The 18,105-nt window shown below is 43.5% G+C and overlaps 1 protein-coding gene across 1 annotated transcript in view; it reads left to right on the forward strand.

Moving 5' to 3' along the window:
* Positions 1 to 3,172: 3,172 nt before the first annotated feature.
* The window catches only part of ldb3b (LIM domain binding 3b), a 29,102-nt gene continuing 14,169 nt past the window's right edge, over positions 3,173 to 18,105 (forward strand). The window contains exons 1-4 of the mRNA XM_079492123.1: positions 3,173 to 3,345; positions 3,586 to 3,975; positions 15,747 to 15,898; positions 17,615 to 17,693. Coding sequence (XP_079348249.1) covers positions 3,880 to 3,975; positions 15,747 to 15,898; positions 17,615 to 17,693 — 327 coding nt within the window. The 5' untranslated portion in view covers positions 3,173 to 3,345; positions 3,586 to 3,879. The remainder of the gene's footprint in view (positions 3,346 to 3,585; positions 3,976 to 15,746; positions 15,899 to 17,614; positions 17,694 to 18,105) is intronic.

Here is an 18,105-nt window from a genome sequence, read left to right on the forward strand (position 1 = left end):
GAACAAATTTATATGTGATTGTAGACACCTTTATGAACACATCTGTGAAGAAAGCTAGTGGTAAGCATTTTTTTTCTCCAGATTTGCCACAACTTAAGCTAACTTTACCTAACTAAAAGTGTACCAGGGTGCATGCATAATATCTCATGGGGTCATGCCTATGTTCTCTTAGCCTCGGTTACCTTTTCCGTATTTTGGACGGACTAATGTTCCCTCAGCCCTAGCCCCTTTCGGAACCCTCGGTTACCGTTTCGGAAGTTTGGCCGACGGTACACTAGGGTCCCTGACAGCAGCAACCGCCTGGGTGACAGCAGACTATGAGCGAACACTGGTGCCTTGGAATGGGGAGTCAGATCAACATATCCGCCTGGGTGACAGCAGACTGCTGGGCGAGCGCTGGCGCTTTGGCATGGGGGGGTAAGATCAACATATGGAATGAATTCTGTACTGGCCATATATGGAGCGTGTCTTGAGTGTACAGGGTTTGATGAGGTCAGATCAACATATGGAATGTCAGGTCAGCTCCATATATGGAGATCTAAGGGTGGCAGCGGGGGGCAGTGTCTTGAGTGTACAGGGTTTGACGAGGACCCAGGTAGGGCCGGGCCTTAGTTTTCGCCGGCTGCCGGGCGCGGCTGCACTAATGACTTTATGAGTCCCGTCTAGAGTTTGAATGGACAGGTATCAGTCAAAAGGGAGACATCGAAGAGGAAGGATGGATGGGGAAGGATCAACATATGGAATGTAAGAACAGCTCAGCTCCATATATGGAGATCTAATTAAGGGTTTGAGGTTTGAGGTCAGTTGTAGAGTTGCAGGCCAATGTTGATGACATCAGGGATCTCCATATATGGGCATTCCCATAATAATATTGATGACATCAGGGTTGGGGTGACCAACCAACCAACCAACCAACCAACCAAACAACTGACTAACCGGGAAATGCGAGATTTCATAGTAAATGCGACATGCGTCGCAATAACTCAGAGTATGGTTCTGATTGTTATAAATATTTTGGATAAAATTAACATTCAATTGATTAACAGTGAATTGAGTGAATAGAATATCTCGCACAAACGTGGAGAAAGCTTTGAGTCTAAAGGCCTCGACATTGTTCCTTGCGTGGGGGAGTCAAACGGACACAAAAAACACAAGCTTATTTTATACATATATATAGTCCGCTCCGTTGCTTACGTGGTCTTACGTCCGTCTACCATCGCTGAAGTTTAAGAAAACAGCAGCAACTACAAAACCAACTAAATGTAACAATTTTCCAGTAAGAATAAGCTCTATTCTGATAGTAATCATTGCTATCTAGTGTTTGTTCATGATGTCTCTCCAGCTCTTTAATAAACAGAAAATGCATTTTCAGCGCAGCAGCTATATAGAGCGTCGCAGTCCCGCCCCCTACCATGGCCCAGGAAATGAATCCCAATGCATTTCTTAAAGTATTTATTTAAAGACGGTTACGCCGCGGACAAAGCCAACTCGAGTCGTGACAACTCATGACAACACAAACAATATTTTGGACCAAACAAATAATTACAAAGAAGAAAAACAACAAAAAAAGTGTTGTAACCTGCCGTTTTTTTTCTTCTTTCTAATTATTTGTTCGGCCCAAAAAATTGTGTTTGTTGTCATGATTTGTCACGACTCGAGTTGGCTTTGTCCGCGGCGTAAACGTCTTTAAATAAATACTTTCTGAAATGTCTATGAGGAAAATGAACGGAGAATCATTTCCTGGGCCATGGTAGGGGGCGGGACTGCGACGCTCTATAGGGATACCAATTGTATCCAATTAGGAGAGAGAATTCATACAGGAGGATACATCAGGCACATCCATTTCCAAATCCATCCGCTAATGTATGTCATTGAACACTATCGAATTGAAGCTGAGAAATCGGTGATAATTTGCCAATACACCGGAAAAACTATTTTCTGTTCAGGGCTGCATGGAGACCCCGGTCACTGAACAAACAGTCCACACACACAGCAATAATTACTACCAGGATATGGCTTTAACGTTTCCACCAAAACATATCACTTGCCCTACCTTTTTAATGCTCACATTTCCAGGGTTGAGATTGAGATTTGATGTCCTGACCTGGTGATTCTTAAGCCATTCTGCAGGACGGGAACCCCTATTGGTGTTTTGTAAGCATTATGTTATACTTTTAGCTCTACAAGCTCGTAGCACGGCGCCGAGTGCCGCGCTACGAGCTTGTAGGTCTGCTATTTTTGAAAAATCGTGAAAATGTGGCGCAAATCCTTGAATATATATATATATATCATTTCAGAGCGAACGTTTTTAACTCAAATCTTTGCTTCTGGGGAGTCCCTGGAACAACATATTTTTAGATGGGGGTCGGCGGCCAATTACATATACTTTTGGGGGTCCATGACATGAAAATGTTTGAGAACCACTGACATAGAAACATGAGGTTTTTCAGAAAATTGGCACGATTTAGAAGTCATTTTTTAAATGTCGACGTCATATCAGGCCTAAAGAACAAACGGGGACAACACATGTTCCAAGTATAACTCCAAGCACATTTCAAAGTGCTGTGTGGCTTTATCTGGATCCATGTGCATATAGCAACATGCAGACACTCAGACAAGACACCTACAAACACACACGCTATACGTAGCATGTGTGTCTGACTCTGTGCATACAGTATAGCACGTGCACTGTACAAACATGCACACAGTACACACACATCAACACCAGGGCTCGCACGTATACAGTACACTGTTGGCACCTGTGTGTGCGTGTGTGTGTGTGGGGGGGGGGGGGGAGGGGTCATCTTCTTACTAGAGGGTCAACTTACAGTAATGTGTTGTTTCCTCACCCATGGGATATGAGAGAGAGAGACAGAGAGAGAGAGATAAAGGGACTGAAGAATGGAAAGTGACGTGAACACTAGACTGATTAAGAAGAACATGGTGGTGACATAAACTGACCGCAGAGAGAGAGAGAGAGAGAGAGAGAGAGAGAGATAGGGAGAGAGAGAGACAGAATGTGTTGCAGTAAGAGGGGTCTATATTGGCGGCATGAATCGTCACCAAGGCATTCTGGGGGCCTCGTGTTACTGGCCTTATAAGGGCCAGGGTCCACAGGTCTCCACTCGCCACTCTGCTATTCTTAGTGCGTGTCCCTCACCCTCAGCGCCCTACACTAGCTAACACCGCTTCTGCTTATTCACTAGCAACGTTTTAAACTGCTGGTGCTTTTTTTCCCCCACCCGTTCGTTTGTTTGCGTGTGTGCTTGCTTGGTTTGCAAGACGACGACACACGGCTTTCTTGTATCCTCAGCTCACAGAAGTTCCGGCAGGAGTTCCTCAGGGGTAAGTGTTTGAGTTTAGAGGTTCTCGGAGGTCTGGGAGGGAGAATTGGGATGGATGGATATTTTAGGTTGTTTGGGACTGTGTGTGGTTTAGAACTCCCGACCGGCTATACTCTTTTTGTCCGGTTTGGTGCTGTGTGACGGCTCACTCAAGCTCTCTGTGTGTGTGTGTGCACCCGTGTGTGTGTGTGTGTGTGTGTGTGTGCGCGTGCGTGCGTGTATGTGTGTGTGTGTGTTGCAGCAAAGAGGTTCCACGGGCATCTGACCCACCCCCCCCCACCATCGCCACCCTATACCAAAGATACCCCCCACCCAACCAACCAACCCCACCCCAACCCCGGGTGTTTGTCCTGAGCTCTGCGAGAGAAGTCTGCACGCGGGACTGAGGAGGTCGAGAACTGCCGTTCGGGTCAAAGGGAACATCGCTTTGGGACAGGAGAACGGGCAGTATAGCAGCAGTAGCAGGAGAACAACATCGAATTTGGAAGGAATTTTCCGGAGGAATTGCCGGTCGGTTTGCTAGTATATACAGAAGATGGCCGCGTTCCCAGTGACTCTGAGCGGCGCCGCGCCATGGGGCTTCAGGCTACAGGGAGGGAAGGACTTTAACATGCCCCTCACCATCTCCAGGGTAAGGACCAACCACGCATACATTGTGTCTTGTCTAATATTTCACGTTTCGTACAATAGTCAAAACGTGTAGTCAGATAGTCAAATCATGTTTTGGACACACCTGGGATGTGTGTGTCTACTCCATAATGTATGTGTGAGGGCGTGTCTGCAGGAGGGTGTGTGTGTGCGTGTGTGTGCGTGTGTGTGTGCGTGTGTGCGGGCGGTTATGTAATGTTGTAATTCCTGACGAAGACACACGTCACATATGTAACCCCATAGGCTCTCCAGAATAGAGTTGACGTGGAAAGAATGCGGCCTCACTTTTAGTACAAAAACCCATTCTACTGTATATACACTATCCCTTGCAGTGGTGGGAAAATAATTTACATTTTTGATACATGTAAAAGTATCAATACTGCAAATATAGAAATACCGGCCTGTTACAAGTAGACGTCCCTTATTCAAAATGTACTTGAGTAAAAGTACAAAAGTATCACAAAGTACTTGAAGTATACCAAATGTAAAATTATACTCATCATGCAGTATATGTCCCATTTCAAGTTTTCATTATGTATCGGCTGTTTTAAAATTGACAAAAAGTATATAGGGCAGAGTGGTCAGTATATATTTTATAATACAAATCTAATAAATCTACAGAGTAACTAGTAACTAAAATAATTGTAGTGGACTAAAAGTATAGGCTATACAATATTTGCCTCTGAGATGTAGTGGAGTAGAAGTAAAAGTATACTGAGAATTGTTAATACTCCAATATAGTCAAATAAAAAAAATACCTCAAAACAAGTACAGTACTTGAGTAAATGTACTTAGTTACTTTAGACCACACTGTATATCCCTTGTTTCTTTTACTCAAGTCACAGAAAGAGTAGGAAATGTACTCATGTATGGAAACGTATGCTCATTGCTCACACACACACTGAGGTAAATCAAAGCTTGTTCAAATAAATACTTGTGTACTTTGAGGTATATTCTCTCCCACTTCCCTGTTTACCCTCCCATTCTCTCTCTCTCTCTCTCTCTCTCTCTCTCTCTCTCTCTCTCTCTCTCTCTCTCTCTCTCTCTCTCTCTCTCTCTCTCTCTCTCTCCTGGCTGGTCTGAGGGCAGATTTTCGGCATTTCCTTTAAATCAGTGGTTCCCAAACTTTTTCATGTCAAGGACCCCCAAATTGACACTAATTAGCCCTGCGGACCCCCATTTGAAAAGATATGCCAGGGACCCCCATAAGAGAAGATTTTGTTTGTTCTATCAGTGGATTCTCAACCCGTTTAATTTCAAGGACCCCCCAGTTTGACGTGCATTAGTCTACGGACCCCCCCATTTAATGGCATTTCTATCTCTGGGACCCCACTTTATATTGTAAAATCAATGTTAAATTTAACTCTGAGAGTGTACAAATGAAACCAAATACACTCAGAGTTACAGACCCATAAGGGTCCATTTGGTTCCAAACTATCATTTAGATGGGCCCCGGACCCCCACTTTGGGAACCACTGCTTTAAATAGCATGGGAGAAAGGCTAGACAGACAGACGGGCCATTGAGAGATGGAGAGAGGTGGGGTGACATGACAGCTTGTGTTACCTTTAGTAAGCTTTATTCCCTTCACGTTGTGCTCAGTTTCATCCTCTGGACATGAGGTCATGGGCGGCTAGCTACTTGACCACTTGAACCCCCCCCCTAATCCCCCCCCCCCCAGCGTGCCTTGTGTTCTGTGGGTAACATTCGCCAGAAATATCCGATCTATAAGCTCAGACAGAGCGCATTGAGCTTGTTAGATCGGCTATCTTTTGGCGAAGAGATTTGGTGACTGAAGTAAGCGGTCAAAATACAGTTACAACTCGAATCCGGGTTCTTACAGTAAGTCTTAGAGAGTTTAAGTGGTTAAAATTGATTAAAGCAATATAAGCCACAAGAGGTCTCAGGTTACCGGGTATTTTACAATGGCTGAGAGGCGTAGTGAGACCCGACGCGTAGCGGAGTGTCTCTGACCCTCTCAGCCATTATAAAATGCACGGTAACCTGAGACCTCGCGCGGCTTATTGCTTTTCTAAAACGGTTACAAACATATAGCAATATGAACCTCATAAAACTATTAAATTCACAAAAGTATAGCTACGCTTTGCGCCCACCAGAGCGAGCCACACACGTCCTTGTTGTTACTACAGTCTCTGTGACGGGGGGATAGGAGGCGCTTGATGTCTTTATACAAGGCCGCCCCGGAGCCACACATTCATTCACATTCATGAGCGCGGGCGGTGCTTAGAGACGCCCGCACGGCCAGGGTGTGTAAGGCAATCAAGTGCTCCTCTTCCCAAGGGGCCAGTGAGGCTATTCAACGTTGAAGCTCTGGGCCCTAGTGGTAGGAGGAGGGACTACAGGCGGACCCGTGGATTAATGACCGAGTAACCCCGTGCAGCTGGGCTTTAACATTGAGCGCTCGGTTGCACTTCCGCATTTGACCACCAAAATGTGGTGGTCAAATGCGGAAGTAGACGTTCTGAGACGGTACTTCCGGCAGTCTTCCGGGTGCTTCAAAACGCCACTGAGCAACTTCCACTGACATGAATAGCTGGGGGGGGGCGGAGCTTCGCGCCAGTTCAGTCTCTATCCTTTTATATACTCTATGTCCTCTTCCCCAGTTCAGCTATACAGAGCTGCGGGATCAGCTGGGAATGATATAAAGTGATTGAAGGCGTGGATTATTGTGAAACCAGCCAATCTCGGAATCGAGTATTGGGACTAACCGTTTTAGAAGCAGACAGACAGACAGACAGACAGACAGACATACATCTTTTCTTTACGTGGTCAGTCAGTGGTGCAGGTCTGTGTGTGTGTGTGTGTGTGTGTGTGTGTGTGTGTGTGTGTGTGCGCGTGTGCATGTGTGACATCATAATCCTGCCGGTATTTACTCTCCTGCACGGTAAAAAAAAAGAAAAAAAAGGGGTGTTGTTTATTCAACTCTGCGAGTCTGTGTTTCGTTTAATTAGTGTTCAATCGTTTCACCGTCCGCCGCACTGTCCACGCCGCTCTGCTGCTTCCACACGCCATGTTCACTGTTCATTCCATACTGTCCATACTGTATGTGTGACACAATGTTCATGCCTGCACATTTGCGTGTCTGTGTGTGTGTGGGGTGGGGGGGGTGCACAGTGGTGGGAAAAGTACTCAAATATTTTTACTAGAGTTGTTTTCCGATACAGATACTGCTATTGGTTGTACTCGGTGCCGATATAGCACCCTCAAGTACTCGTACTCGATACTCGGAAACCGGCCACGATACTCTGACCCGAGTATACCAAAACATCCAATTAGGACACTATAGGCTGAACGAATGCAACGGGAGCAAGTCTGACCCAACACTGCAGCCAAAAACAGCCAATCTACATATAAGGATAAATGACAAGTGTAGATCGGACATCCATCTGATCTGCATCTATGAGGAAAAAGGGGGTAAAATAAGTGGTTACTCAAGAATAATGAAGTACTCGTATTTATCGGTACTTGGTATCGCCAAGTACTAAAAAGTGCTTGTACTCGTACTCTATATTTTACTTCAAGGAAAAGTACACTGCAATATAGAAATACTAGCTGTTACAAGTGAAAGTTCAGATTGAATTCAAAATGTAATTAGTAAAAGTAAAAGTAAAAGCACACATATATATATATATATATATCAGATCTACAAGTACAAGCTCACAATGTGTCTCGATGTGACACATTGTGAGCTTATAGATTGTTCAAATGTATGCAGGGCTGTAGTGGTTTCTCGGCGGGAACCCCTTTTGGTGTTTTAACCATTATTTTAAACTTTATCTACTGAAAAATAGCAGATCTACAAGATCATAGCGCGGCACCGAGTGCCATACTACGAGCTTGTAGATCTGCTATTTTTTGAAAAATCGTGAAAATGTGGCGCAAGTCTTTGGATATATATTCTTTCAGAGCGAACGTTTTTAACTCAAATCTTTGCTTCTGGGGCGTCCCTGCCTGGAACAACATATTTTCAAATGGGGGTTCGTTGGCAGCCAATTTCATATAATTTTTGGGGTCCTTGAAATGAAATATTGAGCACCACTCATATAGAAACATAGGTATTTCAGAAAACTGTCAGGATTTAGAAGACATTTTTTTAAATTTCGACGTCAGGCCTAAATGGGTTTAACACTCCGAGCGGCATCCTATCAAATAGTCTACATGCTGGCAGCGTCGATTGAGCAACATTCGATGTCATTTCCGGTTGGGACGTCTTCCAAAGTGGTCCCCCTCCATTTTAGTGGATGGGAGGATCTTCAAACGTGAATAACTCTTGTATCTAAACCAATCCGTCCAATTCTAACCAAAGATTGTGTCTTTGACGGCCCATCGCGGTCCGGTCGCTTGTCGCGTTAGAAGTCATCATACTTCCCGTTGTTGTCGATCCCCTCGGGGGTGTTTTGGCTACATCTAGCTACTTCTAGCTACTTCCAAAAAAGGCACGGAGCAACCTTGAAATATAGGCTCTGAAGCAACAAATCGCTGGGCGTCCTGATTTAACGGTTAAAATACCCCCGGGCGTTCGGGGTGTTAATGTATGTTTTGTTTTGTAATAATAATAAAAATCTATAAAGTAACCAGTTTTCAAATAGATGTAGTGGAGTAAAAGTGTAATATTTGCCTCTGAGATGTAGTGGAGTAGAAGTAAAAGTACAGAAAATTGGAAATACTCCAGTAAAGTCAAAGTACCACAAAATTGTACTTAAGCGCAGTAAACGTACTAATTACTTTCCACTACTGTGTGCGTGCGTGCGTGCGTGCGTGCGTGCGTGCGTGCGTCTATGCATGCTTCAGTGTTTATCAGTGAGACAGCGTGTGTGACATTGGCGTCATGCCGGTCTGTCAGTTCGGGCCTCCCGACAATCTATCAGTTTATTGTTTTGTCATCCAAGCAAAGGCCCTCAGGGCTTTGTTCCGCGTCCAACAACATGACATCGTACTGTTGGACCTCTGTGTTTTATCCTTCTCGGGCTCTGACAGGCAGTCATAATAAAACACGGCCGCTTTAGATGTGACAATTCAGGGTGACATTACAGTTTGATGCTATGTGTATGCCCTGGCTGGCGTCGTTTTGGATTTCAACCTCAACTTCTTTCCCCCGGGTCCCAATTATGGACGTTGGAAAGAAGAGGAGTTGAAGCCACTGACTTCCTCACATCTTGTTAGCCCGACTCATCGATTATTGCGTCTGTGTGTTGGTTTTTCAGTGGCTTAAAACTATGACGAAGAATGTCCGTCCATTACCTTTTTTTCCACTGGCGAGAAACTCAACAAAAACTAAGCTATGACGACTAAAACGGAGACTAAATATATTGGCAATTTTGTCAACAAATAAAAACTGGACTAAAAGTAAAAGACTAAAAGAAGACATTCAAGGCTCACCAAAAATATTTTTTGTCGACAAAATCAACTGTAGATTTTGTCGGCTAAAACATGACTAAAACTTTTGAGATTTTATTCAATAGACTGTGACTAAACATAGTAGCCAGCTATGCTGGCTACTACGTAATGGATGGGTGTTGGGTGGATAAAAAAAATCAAATAAAAGCAGAGCTGTTCATTGGTGTCATTTTGGGTAAATGTCCCTACATTTAGGGTTGTTTTTGGCAGCACATTTTTAATTTAGTTTTAGTCATAGTCTCTTGAATAGTTTTCATTTAGTTTTAGTCACATTTTAGTCACCGGGAATGTTTTAGTGTTTCAGTCGACTAAATATCATAAGGTTTTAGTAGACTAAATCTACAGTTGATTTAGTCGACTAAAATGTATTTGGGCCGGCCTTGATGACGTCGTAATGACTGATTTTACACTTGCTGAAAATAGCAGTTCTACAAGCTCACAACGCGCCGCAGCTGGAGCTTGTAGATCTGCTATTTTCAGCATGCAACCAAGTGTAAAATGACTCATACTGGATCTCTTGTCCACTAGTCCCGTCCTAACATTTCGTTTCAATTTAGTTTTTGTCAGTGGGAAAAGGCAGTTGACGAACAGTACTTTTCGTCTTAGTTTTAGTCTACCAAATCAACACTGATGTACAGTATAGGGAATGAATTGGCTTGGATTAAATATTAGGCTCATTTGTTGAAGCTATAGCCATCAGGCAGATGTCAGGGGAAAATGTATACGAGTCGTGCAAATGATATGTTTGCCATTCGTCACGTTTTGCGGCACGTGCTCAACTGCTCATATAATAGCAATATGCAAAGATTAAGGTCTTGAAGTGTATGATTCATGTGAAAAGAATCAAGATGCGTTGTTGTGTGATGTGTGTGCGGTGGCGGAACGTAACTAAGTACATTTTGCTTAAGTACTGTACTTCAAGTAAGATTGTGAGTTATTTGTACTCTACTTACCGATTTCCAATGCTTTTTCTTCTACTAAACTACATTTTGCATCCAAATATTACTCAACTGCTATTTATTTAAAAACCTTTAGTTACTATAATTACTTTGGAGATTTTGATTATTACTACAAAACATACATTAACCACTTCAGCCCTATATACATTTTGTCCATTTGAAAATAGCCGATCTACAAGCTCACATCTTGTAGATATGCTATTACTGTAAGTATTTGTACTTTTACTCAAGTACATTTTTTATTCCGGACTTTTACTCGTAACGGAGTATTTCTACATTGCAGTATTGATACTTTTACTTATAACATTTGAGTACTTTTTCCACTGCGCCGTGCGTGCGTGCGCACGCGATGTGTGTGTGATTGAGTCGACAGCCTTGTGTCACACCCCCCCCGAAACGTCCGTCTCCACACTTCATTAGTACACAACCACGCATACACAATCACATGCGCGCTCAGCGCTCACCCCCCCCCCCCCCCCCCCCCCCACCCACACAAAGAAACTCATACATATTTGATGCACAAGAAAATAGTAATGAATGGACGAGCAAAACACCAATTAGAGGTGAGCAAAAAAGGGGGGGGAAAGCCTTTATGGCCCATGAAAATAACCAAGGAGAATGAGAGAGAGAGGAACATATTGGAGAGTGCTCAGGTGGCAGATAGCAGAGGCACTCTAGTGCATATGTGTATGTACTGTACTGTATATATATAAGCATTACATAAGTAGCACAGTACAGCCAGTACAATTATATACACTGTAGGTAAATAAAGTCAAGAGAGAGAGAGAGAGAGAGAGGGCTCTCAACTCAAGTGAGTGTCAGTAGCAGCTGACGGCATTGGGGGAAGGGGGGGCTATGGGGGGGCAGTGCAGGGTCAAACAGAGCGAGGTGGCAGGCATTTTGACGGTGACGCTTATTTTTAACTCCCTTTTAACGAGTTGCCTGTAAGCCTAGACTAAAGTATTGCTACCAGAGATGCCCTGTAATGCTGGCGCACTCCAAACCAAACGGGCTCGCTATAAAACGTGATTTATACTCCCTGCATCGATCGCACGTACGGCACAACCGTTGTTCGCAAGGAGAACAACTTGTTTTCGAGCTGCTATGACTTGAAAATCGGTTACTTTCGGCGGGTGCAGTACTTAGTTTAGACAGTTTTTGGTTTAGACTAGTCATTTGGGTAGACCATGCAGTCATTAGTCCTACAACTACAAACTATCTCAAACCCTCACCCTAACCCTAACCTCCCACAGGGCAGCGCACCTAAACCTAACCTTAACCCATGTCTAACCAATAACTAGTCTAAACTAAGTATGCACCCCCTTTCGGCTAAGCGACACTATCGTACTTTTGAACTATGAATTTGGCATAAGAGCCTTTACACACTGGGGGTGTGTTTTGCATTTTCATGCTGTTTATTCACGAATAAACAGCCTGAAAATACTAAATACTCGCTTCAAAACTTAATATAGCAGGTGAGTCATTCATTCGTACATGAATGACTCACCATGGTGCCTTCATTTGCGGTGTGGAAGCTTAAGGTCTTTGCTCACCGGGAACGCAAATGCTAAAGCAATCATATCACAATAGCAAATCGTTGGTAGTTCAAGTTTTTTTGTTTTTTGTGTGACTGGCACTATGTATGTAATAAGATAACATAGTTTCATGAGCTGCAGCATTTAACTCCAAATATCTGCTTTTGGAAATAAATGGACACTTTTGTGGCAGTTATGTTTAGAGGGCGAAGTATACATGTTCACTCGACATGACATATTTGTATTCGGTTCAGGCCACACTGGAACTTCAATCCAGGCAAAAGTCCACGATGAATATTAATAATGCGCCCTTGCCTGTTCTAAAAGAATATAGGGCTCATCTGTGAGTGGTCGATAGCAGGGTGGTGCTGCCAACAATGCCAATGCTGAAACTAAATATTTGCTTGGCCCATGGGGTTTCCCAAACCCCTGGGCTTTTCCATGCCAAGGAGACAGACAGACAGACAGACAGACAGACAGACAGACAGACAGACAGACAGACAGACAGACAGACAGACAGACAGACAGACAGACAGACAGACAGACAGACAGACAGACAGACAGACAGACAGACAGACACACACACACACACACACACACGCTCGCGTGTGGCGCGGCCCCCACTTGGAAAACCAGTGGCTTAGCCCTATTTTAGTGCTTACTGTTATAGCTACTTTAACTCATGCATATATAGCTTCCAAAGCCGTAACTGTCTTTATCGACTAGCGAACACATTGGGTCAGCGTTTCCGTATCAAAGTGTCCCTGTTTGCTGGCAGTGAGGCTTGATAAGAGACTTTGCGTATTAGCGACTGCTGCGCCTCCACTTAGCCTATTGGCTTATTCCAGAGATTTTTATCCAGCCCTCCGCGGGCCGGGTAGTGGCTTTCTTTTAATGATGCTGCCTCAGCCTTTCCGTTTTAAGGCGTGTATATATAATCTAATGCATCTTCATTATACCAAGTTGTACTTGTAACCTATTACATTTCGGAGAGAATGAAGGGTTCGGAGTGTTGATCTCACACAGGTCCGGTACGTGTCACACAAACAAAGGCCTGGGGAAGTGCAACTCCACAAAAGTGTTTTAATTTTTAACACATTTCCAACAACGTGGCATCCCTATATTTTGGGAATGTCATTATTATAGTTAGGTAGTTTTCCACCATTTTCCAAGCTGCTCTCAATTTGTCATCATGCAATGTGTTGCATGAGCTGTACGACAAAGTACTGCATCAGGCTTAAGTGGATAAAGCATTAAGAGTGTAAGTTTGAAACGGTTGAATAATAAGTGTGGAATTCACACCTCAAGCTGCTGTTTGTGATGACACATTTTATCCAAATGTACAGTAAAGTGTGCGTGCGTGCGTGCGTGCGTGCGTGCGTGCGTGCGTGCGTGCGTGCGTGCGTGCGTGCGTGTGTGCGTGCGTGCGTGCGCCCTCGCATTCATCCCTATGAGCAATAGTTCAGTAGTAGTTCTCATACTTTTTTTTTATTTGGAACCTGTGTGGTGGCATGTACATAACTCTGACAGCGTACAAATGGAACCAAACGGACCCATATAACCATTTTGTACATAGTTATGGGGGTCCGTACACTGTACAGTACACCATGTATACACTGTCAGAAATATACAAACATCAAACAAGTGTCCCATTTGGTTCTCAAAACTATCAAACACTTTGGCACGGAGACCCCCTAGAAGCCTCTCAAGGACCCCTGGAGGGGTGGGGGGGTGGTCCCCACCCCGGAGTAGAGGAATGGGTGACACATGCTTCTTGAATAGTTCTGTCCAGTTGACCACCCCGACCCCTCTCACCTTCATAGATAATAGCCTTGTCCCTATGTTGACCCCCCCCCCCCTCCTCTCCCTCCATGGATAACAGTCCTCCTGTCGTCCAGTTGACCCCCTGAGTCCTGAGCCCTCTCCAGTGTTGTTTTTGGCAGCAAGTTTTAGTCATAGTCTCTTGAATAGTTTTAATTTAATTCACATTTTAGTCTAGTGTTAGTCTAGTTTTAGTCGACTAAATGTCATAATATTTTAGTCTACTAAATCTACAGTTGATTTAGTCGACTAAAATGTATTTTGGCGGGCCTTGATGCCGTCGTAATGACTGATTTTACACTCGGCACTGAAAATAGCCGATCTACAAGCTCACAACGTGTCGCAGCACAAAACATTGTGAGCTTGTTGATGAAATTGTCAATATATTTAGTCTTAGTTTTAGTCATCATAGCTTAGTTTTCATTTTACTTTCCATTTAGTTTTCGTCAGTGAAAAAAGGTATTGACCGATTACGTAACGGGTCTCATGGTCGCAGCCTACGTATTTCCTGTAGGCGGAGACGACACATCTGCGGTTTCCCCGCACCAAGCTTCTACTACAGTGAATGGAAAAGTGTCTGATGTTAGTCTGCCTCAAACGTTACTCTTTTACCTGCTTTTTACTAACACTAACATTACAAAGATGCCCAGAACATCGGGATGAACCTGTGTAGTTTATGGCTGCTCCAACAGTAGTGGCAACATTAAAAAAACCGGAATGTCAAAATATCTACCGCGGTGGCTGAGACCAGAGCCATTGAGTAATGGTTGAGACAAAGCAGTGAAAGGTCCTGAAAGATACATAATGTCAGTCTTACCCAATACCCAATCTTTCTGTTTTAGGAACTCAAGGCTGCTGTACTTTATACCTCATACTTTAATGCTTAGTATGAGGTATAAAGTACAGCAGCCTTGTGTTCCTAAAAAAAGAAAGATTGGGTATTGGGTAAGACTGACGTTATGTATCTTTCAGGACCTTTCACTGCTTTGTCTCAACCATTACTCAATGGCTCTGGTCTCGGCCACCGCGGTAGATATTTTGACATACCGTTTTTTTTTTTTTTAATGTTGCCACTACTGTTGGAGCAGCCATAAACTACACAGGTTCATCCCGATGTTCTGGGCATCTTTGTAATGTTAGTGTTAGTAAAAAGCAGGTAAAAGAGTAACGTTTGAGGCAGACTAACATCAGTCACTTTTCCATTCACTGTAGTAGAAGCTTGGTGCGGGGAAACCGCAGATGTGTCGTCTCCACCTACAGGAAATACGTAGGCTGCGACCATGAGACCCGTTACGGAATCGCTCAATAGTCGACGAACATTTTTCGCCGTAGTTTTAGTCGACGAAATCACCACTGGCCCTCTCCCCCTCTCCCAAACTGGTCAGGCTCCTACTTGGCCTCACCCCCCGAACCCACCTCACCCCTGCCCACTTTGACAGACTGGAATGGCTTAGGGTCGACGACAGAGTACAGCATCTTGCAATGGGTCTGGTCCACAAGATTCGATACTCCACCAAGATACCCATGTACCTGTCGAGATACTTCCTTAATGTTAACGAAGTCCACACCCACAACACCAGAGGGTGTGCAACGAACCATGTTCAACCCAGATTCGGCACAAACAAGGGACTAAATTCTTTTCGCTCCTATGCCACCAAAATGTGGAACGCCCTACCAACAGTCATTAAGACATGCGAATCCCTTGACTGCTTCAAAACCGCTCTCAAAGGGCACCTACGGATGGCTGCAATTTGAAACTGGCCCCCGTAAAATCTTTTCCCTTTTTACCTCCATTATGATGAATTCCTGTTCTGTTCTTTGTCTATATAGAAGTGTCTATTTGTACTTCTCTAAATGTTTTGATCAATTGAACATGGTGGACCCTATTGTAAACAAGTGTAATGCTTAATTGGGTCGTCCACTCACAGTTAACAGCCTTTGTATTGAGTTTGTGCTTGAAATGTACTGTAATTCTGCAAACTGTTAATAAATATTTCAATCAATCAATCAATCCCTCCACAGATAACTCCGGGCAGCAAGGCGGCAGGGGGCAACCTGTCCCAGGGTGACGTCATCTCAGCCATCGACGGAGTCACGACAGATGGCATGACGCACCTGGAGGCTCAGAACAAGATCAAGTCGGCCATGAACCAACTGAATCTCTCCATGCTCAAGTAAAGTTTCTGGTTTTGTTGTGTTCATTTGAAAAGTTAAAACTATTGGAGGATATTTACAATTGACCATTTAGGCATTGATTGATTGATTGATTGATTGATTGATTGATTGATTGATTGATTGATTGATACATTATTAGACAGAAACGTAAACAGCCAAACTGAGTACAGTCAAAGTGTTTGACTCACACTTTTTCTAAAAGGATGCATGGCACCAAATCAAGTCCTTGTGGTCTTGTTTCCATTCGGGTCCTATGTACGTATATTCAATTCATAAACTTGACATGAAAAATATCATTCACACAATTCAATATCACAAGATTTAAAGCACCATAATGTACAGAGTGGAAGAGAAAAAAAAGAGCAGACCCTCTTAATCCAGGGCGATTTACAGTAACCAAGGAAAACAAATGGAAATAGTAATCTAGGGTCATGTGAAGCCTGTACTTCTAGGCTAAACAGCAGGGCAACTGGGTTGAACTGTAGTTTGACGCGTGCAGTGATTAATTCAATATTCAGTCGTTGCATTTCTTTTGGATATGTCAATCCATTTATTGAGAATCCATATTCGCAGCAGTAGTATCCAAACTTAAACAAACTGTGTAAACTTTCAAATAAACAAATAACAAACTGAACCATCGACCACGCACGGTCGAAAACCCATCACTGATTGACATGATGTCATAATATAAGAAGGACACATTATACTCGTGATTAATTCCTTTAAATAAATAAAACAAAATAAACAAAAAGCATTTTGGCTCCAACAATAGGTAAACCAAGAACCTCTCATGTCTACATAACATGCTACATAACACAATACAGTCCAGGACGTATGTCCATTGTGGTCCTCTTACACAGAACAAGTACATCTCATAACGCAAGTCACATATTGTACAATAAATAAACAAAATATTTCAGACAAGACGTTACATTTAATCTGACCTAAACAGCCCTTCACATCCTATAACCTAAAAAAAACGTACTCTGGAACAATAACCAAGACTTTTGTTATTATTCGTGGTGTTGATTGTAATGATGTGTTGCTCTATGCTCTGTTGTCTTCTAATCTAATGTATTTGTATTGTTCACTGTTTCTGTGATTTTTACCAGCTGCGATTGCATACAATAGCAAGCTGGGTCTATCATCGATGTGCAAGCTAGTCCTCTCGTAGTCTAGTCCAGCTGGTTTTCTCATTGGCTGACGTATGTGCACACCACAAATATGTCCGGGCGGAAACGAACGACTCGGAACACAATAGTTCCACCTTAGAGAATTGTGGTTCCTACCTAAACTACTGCGCTGAAACGGACACAGAGGCAGTTATAGCGGACCCCTGCAGATAATAATAACAATGCAGCTGGTATTTAATTGATTTTTATCAATTCTTGTTTATAAATAAAGTAGAAATAAACAGAACATTACATTACATTATTTATTTGTCTCTGAGATGTAGTGGAGTAGAAGTAAAAGCACAGAAAATTGGATTTTTTTTGTGAAAAATACCTCAGAATTGTACTTAAGTGGGCGTGCTGGCTGGGTACAGTACTTTTAAGTACAGTACCTGAGTAAATGTACTCAGTTACTGTACTTTACACCACTGTTGATAAGTGCTTTTGTCACATAAAGTGTCGCTGAGTCGATATAAGAACCCAGCAGGCGTGTTGGCGGTTTGCATGCTAAGAGCCTGTTTTGTTGTGTTGTGTCCCTCACAGGTCAAGGCGTCCCGCTGCATTTAGCGCATCAACACCCTCCAGAATGGACTCTCCCCTGCCCATTATCCCACACCAGAAGGTAGGAACCTATAAACCACTGATAAGTACCCATTACATATGGGTACTTACTTTATTAGAGGGTGGAAAATCACTAAGACTAAGGCTGAGCTCACACCTTTCATGCAATTCTCGTGCTCGTTGGATGCATGTTGTGTAGTGTCATGGCCGCCCAATGTATTTCCAATGGAGGTCACATGGTTTGACACAACATTGTGTTGTGTGAGGGGGAGGGGCGCAGTCGTGCGCCCCTCCCCCTCACACAACACAATGTTGGGTCAAACCATGTGACCTCCATTGGAAATGCATTGGGCCGCTGGGCGGCCATGACACAACACCCAACGAGCACGAGAATTGCATGAAAGGTGTGAGCTCAGCCTTAGGCTAAAGGAATCAAATCAATCAAAACTGTGGAGTGATGAGAAGGGGCCGGG

Source organism: Electrona antarctica, assembly GCF_951216825.1.
Source record: "Electrona antarctica genome assembly, chromosome: 22".
In the NCBI taxonomy this organism is placed as follows: domain Eukaryota; kingdom Metazoa; phylum Chordata; class Actinopteri; order Myctophiformes; family Myctophidae; genus Electrona; species Electrona antarctica.